This window comes from Hyla sarda, unplaced genomic scaffold, assembly GCF_029499605.1.
Source record: "Hyla sarda isolate aHylSar1 unplaced genomic scaffold, aHylSar1.hap1 scaffold_2045, whole genome shotgun sequence".
NCBI lineage: Eukaryota > Metazoa > Chordata > Amphibia > Anura > Hylidae > Hyla > Hyla sarda.
The window spans coordinates 7,114-17,515 of NW_026608708.1; the positions used below are offsets into that span (position 1 = coordinate 7,114).

At 47.9% G+C, this 10,402-nt stretch overlaps 1 protein-coding gene across 1 annotated transcript; it reads left to right on the plus strand.

Moving 5' to 3' along the window:
- Positions 1-7,004: 7,004 nt before the first annotated feature.
- On the plus strand, positions 7,005-8,105 carry LOC130318064 (DNA damage-regulated autophagy modulator protein 1-like). Its single transcript, XM_056552888.1, has 2 exons — positions 7,005-7,161; positions 7,248-8,105. The coding sequence occupies exons 1-2, from the start codon at positions 7,037-7,039 to the stop codon at positions 7,846-7,848; spliced, it is 726 nt and encodes a 241-aa protein (XP_056408863.1). The 5' UTR covers positions 7,005-7,036; the 3' UTR covers positions 7,849-8,105.
- Positions 8,106-10,402: the final 2,297 nt, after the last annotated feature.

Genomic DNA, 10,402 nt, shown 5'->3' on the forward strand with positions numbered 1-10,402 from the left:
AACGGGGCATTATAAGTCGAAGCACATTATATATTAGCGGCCCAAGACAGGGGGACATTATAAGTGAGGGGCACATGACAGGGGAGCATTATAAGTGAGGGGCACATGACAGGGGGGCATTATAAGTGAGGGGCACATGACAGTGGGGTATTATAAGTGAGGGGCACATGACAGGGGAGCATTATAAGTGAGGGGCACATGACAGGATGGCATTATAAGTGAGGGGCTCATGACAGTGGGGTATTATAAGTGAGGGGCACATGAAGGGGGCATTATAAGTTAGGGGCACATAACAGGGGGCATTAAATGTGAGGGGCACATGACAGGGGGCATTAAATGTGAGGGGCACATGACAGGGGGGCATTATAAGTGAGGGGCACATAACAGGGGGGCATTCTAAGTTAGGGGCACATAACAGGGGGCATTAAATGTGAGGGGCACATGACAGGGGGGCATTGTAAGTGAGGGGCCCATAACAGGCTCTCACTTATAATACCCCCCTGTCTTGAGCCCCTCACTTATAATGCCCACCTGTCTTGGGCCCCTCACTTATAATGCCCCCCTGTCTTAGGCCGCTAACATATAATATACTTCAACTTATAATGCCCCCTGTTATGTGCCCCTTACTTATAATGCACCCTGAAGGGGCAGGACAGGGGGCATTATATGTGAGGGGAACATTACAGGGGCATTATATGTGAGGGGCACATGATAGCGGGGCATTATAAGTGAGAAACCCCCTGTCATGTACCCCTCACATATAATGCCCCCCTGTCATGTGCCCCTAACATATAATGTGTCCTGTCTTATAATGCCCCCCTGTTATGTTCCCCTCACTTATAATGCCCCCTGAGGGAGCAGGATTGAGGGGCATTATATGTGAGGGGAAGCGGCAAGCGAAAACGCGTTCGGGGTAGGTGAGCTGTCCCAGGATAGGGTGCATGACCAGAATTTGTTTGCTTTTTCCATTCTTTGTTTGCCCTGCCCTTCCTTTCTTTGTATTCGATTCTCGTTTCTCATAGTCTCATTTCCTATACATGTTATGTGTCACGATGCCGGCTGGCAGGAGGTGGATCCTCTGTGCCAGAGAGGGATAGCGAGGACCGTGCTAGTGGACCGGTTCTAAGACACTACTGGTTTTCACCAGAGCCCGCCGCAAAGCGGGATGGTCTTGCTGCGGCGGTAGTGACCAGGTCGTATCCACTAGCAACGGCTCACCTCTCTGGCTGCTGAAGAAAGGCGAGGTACAAGGGAGTAGGCAGAAGCAAAGTCGGACGTAGCAGAAGGTCGGGGGCAGGCGGCAAGGTTCGTAGTCAGGGGAGATAGCAGAAGTTCTGGTACACAGGGTTTAAACACACAAAACGCTTTCACTAGGCACAAGGGCAACAAGATCCGGCAGGGAAGTGCAAGGGAGGAGGTTAGATATAGTCAGGGACCAGGTGGGAGCCAATTAAGCTAATTGGGCCAGGCACCAATCATTGGTGCACTGGCCCTTTAAGTCTCAGGGAGCTGGCGCGCGCGCGCCCTAGAGAGCGGAGCCGCGCGCGCCAGCACATGACAGCAGGGGACGGGAACGGGTAAGTGACCTGGGATGCGATTCGCGAGCGGGCGCGTCCCGCTGTGCGAATCGCATCCCCAACGGCCATGACAGAGCAGCGCTCCCGGTCAGCGGGACTGACCGGGGAGCTGCAGGGAGAAAGACGCCGTGAGCGCTCCGGGGAGGAGCGGGGACCCGGAGCGCTAGGCGTAACAGTACCCCCCCCCTTAGGTCTCCCCTTCTCTTTATCGGGTAACTGCCTCCCCTGGGATGAGGACACCGGGAAAGGATGGAGGGATTCCTCAACGGCAGGCAGAACCGCAGGAGTAGGAATGGGGAGAGAGGGCAGAGGGCGAGACCTGGCACGGGGCAGTGTGACACCAGGACGAGGGCCATGAGGGGACACAGAAGCTTGCCTGATGGAACTGGGAGGGGGGGAGGGGCATTTCCTGTGGCAGGCAGAGTCCTTAATGACCTTAGGGGGACCGGATACAGGAGGAACCACAGGGTCACGGCAGGGAGTACTGGGAACCGGTTGAAGGCAGTCCTTGGAACAAGAGGGACCCCAACTCTTGATCTCCCCAGTGGACCAATCCAGGGTTGGGGAATGGTGTTGAAGCCAGGGTAGTCCAAGGAGAACTTCAGAAGAGCAATTAGGAAGGACAAAAAATATAATCTCCTCGTGATGAGGTCCGATGCACATTAGGAGGGGCTCCGTGCAGTAACGCACGGTGCAATCCAACCTGGCTCCGTTGACCGCGGAAATGTGGAGTGGCTTGACAAGACGGGTCACCGGAATGCGGAATTTATTCACAAAGGACTCCCGAATAAAATTCCCAGAAGCTCCAGAGTCCAGGCAGGCCACGGCTGAGAGGGGAGAGCTGGCTGAAGTGGAAATCCGAACAGGTACCGTGAGACGTGGAGAAGCCGACTTGGCATCAAGAGACGCCACACCCACGAGAGCTGAGTGCGAGCGTGCGTTTCCCAGACGTGGAGGACGGATTGGGCAATCCACCAAAAAATGTTCAGTACTGGCACAGTACAGACAAAGATTCTCTTCCTTACGGCGATTCCTCTCTTCCAGGGTCAGGCGAGACCGATCCACTTGCATGGCCTCCTCGGCGGGAGGCCTAGGCGCAGATTGCAGTGGGGACTGTGGGAGAGGTGTCCAGAGATCTAAGTCTTTTTCCTGGCGGAGCTCTTGATGCCTCTCAGAAAAACGCATGTCAATGCGAGTGGCTAGATGAATGAGTTCATGCAGGTTAGCAGGAGTCTCTCGTGCGGCCAGAACATCTTTAATGTTGCTGGATAGGCCTTTTTTAAAGGTCGCGCAGAGAGCCTCATTATTCCAGGATAGTTCAGAAGCAAGAGTACGGAATTGTATGGCGTACTCGCCAACGGAGGAATTACCCTGGACCAGGTTCAGCAGGGCAGTCTCAGCAGAAGAGGCTCGGGCAGGTTCCTCAAAGACACTTCGAATTTCCGAGAAGAAGGAGTGTACAGAGGCAGTGACGGGGTCATCGCGGTCCCAGAGCGGTGTGGCCCATGACAGGGCTTTTCCAGACAGAAGGCTGACTACGAAAGCCACCTTAGACCTTTCAGTAGGAAACTGATCCGACATCATCTCTAAGTGCAAGGAACATTGCGAAAGAAAGCCACGGCAAAACTTAGAGTCCCCATTAAATTTGTCCGGCAAGGACAGGCGGAGGCTAGGAGCGGCCACTCGCCGCGGAAGGGGTGCTGGAGCTGGCGGAGGAGATGGTTGTTGCTGCTGTAGCTGCGACTGTACTTGCTGTAGTTGTGACTGGAGTTGCTGTGTCATGGTGGTCAAGTACGACAGCTGGTGATCTTGTTGCGCTATCTGTTGCGACTGCTGGGCGATCTGACGAGCTTGCTGGGCGACCAGCGTAGGGAGGTCAGCGACAACTGGCAGAGGAACTTCAGCGGGATCCATGGCCGGATCTACTGTCACGATGCCGGCTGGCAGGAGGTGGATCCTCTGTGCCAGAGAGGGATAGCGAGGACCGTGCTAGTGGACCGGTTCTAAGACACTACTGGTTTTCACCAGAGCCCGCCGCAAAGCGGGATGGTCTTGCTGCGGCGGTAGTGACCAGGTCGTATCCACTAGCAACGGCTCACCTCTCTGGCTGCTGAAGAAAGGCGAGGTACAAGGGAGTAGGCAGAAGCAAAGTCGGACGTAGCAGAAGGTCGGGGGCAGGCGGCAAGGTTCGTAGTCAGGGGAGATAGCAGAAGTTCTGGTACACAGGGTTTAAACACACAAAACGCTTTCACTAGGCACAAGGGCAACAAGATCCGGCAGGGAAGTGCAAGGGAGGAGGTTAGATATAGTCAGGGACCAGGTGGGAGCCAATTAAGCTAATTGGGCCAGGCACCAATCATTGGTGCACTGGCCCTTTAAGTCTCAGGGAGCTGGCGCGCGCGCGCCCTAGAGAGCGGAGCCGCGCGCGCCAGCACATGACAGCAGGGGACGGGAACGGGTAAGTGACCTGGGATGCGATTCGCGAGCGGGCGCGTCCCGCTGTGCGAATCGCATCCCCAACGGCCATGACAGAGCAGCGCTCCCGGTCAGCGGGACTGACCGGGGAGCTGCAGGGAGAAAGACGCCGTGAGCGCTCCGGGGAGGAGCGGGGACCCGGAGCGCTAGGCGTAACATTATGTATTTGTATATTGACATATTCCATGTGGTACGCCACCATTTTGAATGAGACCTTTTGTATTTTGTACATTCTGTTTAGTCGTACGGGACATTCTCATCATTCTTTTGCAGTGTGTGTTGTATGACCACCGATCCATTATTGTTATGTAATTTTTTAACATAAGTTTTTATTGTTCTTTCAATAAAGTATATGAATTTTTTCTATATTTGGCCTCATTGTTTTTGGTGAGAGAACATTGGAGGGGCAGTATATGTGAGGGGCACAGCACAGGGAGCATTATATGGTAGGGACACAGGACAGAGGGCATAATTATTATGAGGGGGAACAGGACAGGTCATAGTTATATGTGGGGGCACAGGATGGGGCATTACTACCATATATGAGGGGCACAGAGTATAAGGAATTTCTGGGGTAGTACGGTTTTCATTAGCCACAATACATCACGGTATTGTATTCAGAGGGATATTTAGAGCGTACAGTGTGTGGTAGTATTATATTCAGAGGGTACAGTGTGTGGCGGTATTAGATTCAGTGGGTACAGTGTGTGGCAGTATTATATTCAGTGGGTACAGTGTGTGGCAGTATTATATTCAGTGGGTACAGTGTGTGGCAGTATTATATTCAGTGGGTACAGTGTGTGGCAGTATTATATTCAGTGGGTACAGTGTGTGGCAGTATTATATTCAGTGGGTACAGTGTGTGGCAGTATTATATTCAGTGGGTACAGTGTGTGGCAGTATTATATTCAGTGGGTACCGTGTGTGGCAGTATTATATTCAGTGGGTACAGTGTGTGGCAGTATTATATTCAGTGGGTACAGTGTGTGGCAGTATTATATTCAGTGGGTACCGTGTGTGGCAGTATTATATTCAGTGGGTACAGTGTGTAGCAGTATTATATTCAGTGGGTACCGTGTGTGGCAGTATTATATTCAGTGGGTACAGTGTGTGGCAGTATTATATTCAGTGGGTACCGTGTGTGGCAGTATTATATTCAGAGGGGACTGTGTGTGGCAGTATTATATTCATTGGGTACAGTGTGTGGCAGTATTGTATTCAGAGGGTAAAGTGAGTTGTAGTATATTCGGAGGGTACAGTGTGTCAGAATTATATTCAGAGGGGACTGTGTGTGGCAGTATTATATTCAGTGGGTACCGTGTGTGGCAGTATTATATTCAGTGGGTACAGTGTTTGGCAGTATTATATTCAGAGGGGACAGTGTGTGGCAGTATTATATTCAGTGGGTACCATGTGTGGCAGTATTATATTCAGTGGGTACAGTGTTTGGCAGTATTATATTCAGAGGGGACAGTGTGTGGCAGTATTATATTCATTGGGTACAGTGTGTGGCAGTATTGTATTCAAAGGGTAAAGTGAGTTGTAGTATATTCGGAGGGTACAGTGTGTCAGAATTATATTCAAAGGATATGGTGTTTGGCAGTATTATAATAATATTTTTTTCATATAGAGGATCAGAATGCGCTGACATAGTGAGGAGCCGTCTGGGCGTCAAGTTATGCAGCAAGAACATTTAGCTGGACCTGGCGGTATGTACATCTGAATTAGATAAGGAAAGACTATAGAGAAGACGTCACCTGTAGTCACTGATATCATTGTGTATTGTCCTGACTGTCCCATCAGAGCTGTAGTCACTTGTAAGTTTTGCAGTAATGATGGGTGAAACAACAACTCCCAGCATCTCCTCACCACTGCTTAGGTCATACTGGGAGCTGTAGTTTTAAATGGTAAAAACATCTTTAGCGCTTTCCCATTCTGTGGCAATTGGTGTATTTGGTTATTATACTGGATACATTTAATAATATTGTAAGTTCTTTAAGAAACACCTTATTTTCTGTCCGCCAACGCAAAATTCTCTAATAGTGCCCCTCCCGAGACTAGACTCCGGATCCGCCCGTGGTTGTGGTTAAACTTTACTTTCCTGGAAAAGTTTCTGAGTTCTCCATAGCAACCAATCAGATCACTTCTTTCATTTTTCAGAGGCCTTTTCAAAAATGAAAGAAGCGATCTGATTGGTTGCTATGGGCAACTGCACAACTCTTCCTCTACACTGGTTTTGATGAATCTCCCCCATAGAGGGAGATTTATCAAAACCTGTCCAGAGGAAAAGTTTCTGAGTTGCCCATAGCAACCAATCAGATCGCTTCTTTTCATAGGCTTTTCCAAGAATAAAAGAAGCAATTTGATTGGTTGCTATGGGCAACTCAGCAGCTTTTCCACTGGTCAGGTTTTGATAAATCTCTCTCTATGGGGGAGATTCATCAAAACCAGTGTAGAGGAAGAGTTGTGCAGTTGCCCATAGCAACCAATCAGATTGCTTCTTTCATTTTTTAAAAGACCTCTGAAAAATGAAGGAAGCAATCTGATTGGTTGCTATTGGCAACTCAGAAACTTTTCCAGAAATGGAGGATGCCAACTTTTTGTATCTTATATGGAATTATTCCTATATTCATACATTTTGCAGCGGTTGGGGGTTCACAGCTTTGACACCACTGCTATAGAGGGTGCAAATGTATCCGAGCCCTGGAACTCAAATAATGTGAAATATGAGATGATCAAAATGGAGCCCCTGCACTAATTACTTGGGTTCTGGGGTCTGTAAGGTCCATAGTAGAAACATCAGGTTCTGTCCATAGCAGATACTAAATCATGGCAGCTCTAAGAAACAAGCAGTCATCGTGACATCAGACATGTGATGTCATAGACAGCTGGAGTCCTGACATTCCACTGACAGCCGCCCGAGCCTTCATTCTGTAGATTTGTACAGTGCGATTAGCAACTTCTATTTCTTCTTCTTGACTGAGATGGAGCTAAAAGGTTTGGGGTTCGTCCCCCTTCTGTTGGCGTTTTGGTGTGCGGCCTGGCTTGCCACCAGCTACATCGTGACGGTCGTCCTCGGCCATGCCGCCTCGCCACTGATGAGCATCAGGTAAGATAAACAAGCACAAGATTCTTATTTCATGGGTTGGGAGTGAGGAAATATCCACAATAACATTGGTTTCTTTTCCTTCACAGTGACGTGGGAAATTTCTTTCCCGAAAACATATTATTGAGAATTGGTTTCATAGGGACATCCATTGGCACTTTGGTACTAACCTTTCTTATTTATAAGTATATGGTTATGCATACTGAAGAGTTCAGGGGTCATCAGGTCCTGATCCAGAGGATCCTGCTGGCCATTGTGTGGGCCTCCTGTTTTGGTACAGCTGTCATGCATGTATTGTCCCCCGAAGAATATCCCAGGATACACTTTGTCAGCACGATAATTTCCATTACATGTGAAGCCTTATACTACCTTGGGCAGTCCATCCAGATGTATAAATTACCAGGAGCAAACAAAGTCATCCACCATAGTAGATGCACCTGCTGTGGCCTGGCTTTTACCTGCGCAATTTTCTACTTTGGATATAAAACATTACAGGAATTATTCTATGATGATGAAGACTGGGACGAGATCCGTGAAATCACCACCATAATCATCGAGTGGGTGATGCTTCTACTGATCCTGATAAACACCGTGACCTATTATTCCACCATGCAGAGGTTAATGTTAACCGTCTCCAGGAACAGCTGCAAACTCTCTCTTAGAGTAAGAATTGATGACTTCGGGGTGTAGACCACCACGGGGGCCATCAAGTGGACTTCTGGGAGAAATACTGCACAGGACACGGAAAAACCATAAAAAAAATAATATGAGCTGGTAATATTACCTATACAAAAAAATAATATGAGCTGGTAATATTACCTATACAAAAAAATAATATGAGCTGGTAATATTACCTATACAAAAAAATAATATGAGCTGGTAATATTACCTATACAAAAAAATAATATGAGCTGGTAATATTACCTATACAAAAAAATAAAAAAACATAAAAGAAAAATATTGGTGTGTGACGTGTAATACCTACCGTATATACTCGAGTATAAGCCGAGTTTTTCAGCACCATTTTTCGTGCTGAAAACGCCCCCCTTGGCTTATACTTGAGTGATCTCTCCGCCTGTCAATCCCTCTTCAGTGGTCTTCAACCTGCGGACCGCCAGATGTTGTAAAACTACAACTCCCAGCATGCCCAGACAGCCATCGGCTGGGTGTTGTAGTTTTGAAACCTCTGGAGGTCCGCAGGTTGAAGACCACTTCGGCCTTCGTCATCATCCAGACCCCCCCCCCCCCCTCTTTTGTTTTGTACTCACCCCCCACAGCGGGAAGTTTGGGTGAGCTGGTCCGGGCCATCTATGCTGCAGGGACCATCCGGTGGGGAGGGATACTCGTTCCGGGCTGTCCATTTTCACCGGAGGGCCCTCTTCATGCACAACGTCCCTGTCCGTCGTCGTCAAGGCAACATCACTAGGACCAGCTCACCCTAACTTCCTGCCAAGGGGAGGTGAGTACAAAACAAAAAAGCCACAGTGGTCTTCAACCTGCGGACCTCCAGAGGTTTCAAAACTACAACTCCCAGCATGCCCGGACAGCCGATAGCTGTCTGGGCATGCTGGGAGTTGTGGTTCTGCAACATCTGGAGGTCCGCAGGTTGAAGACCACTGATGAAGGGATTGACAGGCGGTGATGATGAAAGGGAGGGGGATGATGATTAAGGGGGGGATGATGATGAAGGCCGCAGTGGTCTTCAACCTGCGGACCTCCAGAGGTTTCAAAACTACAACTCCCAGCATGCCCAGACAGCCGATGGCTGTCCGGGCATGCTGGGGGTTGTAGTTTTGCAACATCTAGAGGTCCGCAGGTTGAAAACCACTGATGAAGGGATTGACAGGCGGTGATGATGAAGGGGGGGGGGATGATGACGGGGGTCTGGATGATTACATGGGGAGATGAGGTATTTCCCACCCTAGGCTTATAGTCGAGTCAATAACACACACACATATATATATATATATATATATATATATAAATATATCTATATATCTATATTTTTTTTTTTTTTTTTTGGGGGGGGGGGTGAAATTAGGGGCCTCGGCTTATATTCTGGTCGGCTTATACTCAAGTATATACGGTAGTTAGAAAACCAGAATCAAATTCATCATTATAACCTCCCTCTGCATTACCCTGTTTATTATTTTCCAAGCTAGCACTTTGTTCTAATTCGTCCACTCTCTGGCGTGCTCCTTGTATAAGGGGTTTGGGATACACTTTTTGTTTAAAACGATCCTCCAGGTTATCTAGTTGTTGCTGGCATTTTTGTGTGGAAGAACAATTCCTCCGGATTCTTTTCATTTGACCGAATGGAATGTTCTTCTTCCATTGTTTCCGATGGCAACTGTTAAAGTCGAGGTAGTTCCTTAAAATAGGTGGCAGTATGCAGACAGCCATCCTGAATATAGATATTTAAATCCAGGAACTCAAATTTTTGGGGGGGACTGATGCAGCTCTGCCTTTGGCAATCTCTGGCTCTGCCATAGCGCTTTTTTTGAAGGGGCGTGTCGGCTGCCGCTTCGTCTGGTGGTCAACACGCGCTATCTGGCCAGCGAGCCAGGGCCCCGTACAGGAGATCGCGGGGGCCCCCAGCGGTCGGACCCCTCGCAATCTGAAACTTATCCCCTACCCTTGGGATAGGGGATGTTTTTCAGCACTGGACTACTCCTTTAACCCCTTCATGATCCAGCCCATTTTCACCTTCAGGACCTGGGCATTTTTTGAAAATCTGACCACTGTCACTTTAAACATTAATAACTCTGGAATGCTTTTACTTATCATTCTGATTCCGAGATTGTTTTTTCGTGACATATTCTACTTTATGTTATTGGTAAAATTTCACTGATATTTTCATCCTTTCTTGGTAAAAAATCTAAAAATTTCATGAAAATTTTGAAAATTTAGCATTTTTCTAACTTTGAAAGTCTCTGCTTGAAAGGAAAATGGATATTCCAAATAAATTACATATTGATTCACATATACAATATGTCTACTTTGTGTCTGCATAAAAAAATTGACAAGTTTTTACTTTTGGAAAACATCAGAGGCTTCAAAGTTCCGCAGCAATTTTCCAATTTTTCTCAAGATTTTCAAAATCGTAATTTTTCAGGGCCCAGTTCAGGTTGGAAGTGGATTTTAAGGGTCTTCATATTAGAAATACCCCATAAATGACCCCATTATAAAAACTGCACCCCCCGAAGTATTCAAAATGACATTCAGTAAGTGTTTTAACCCTTTA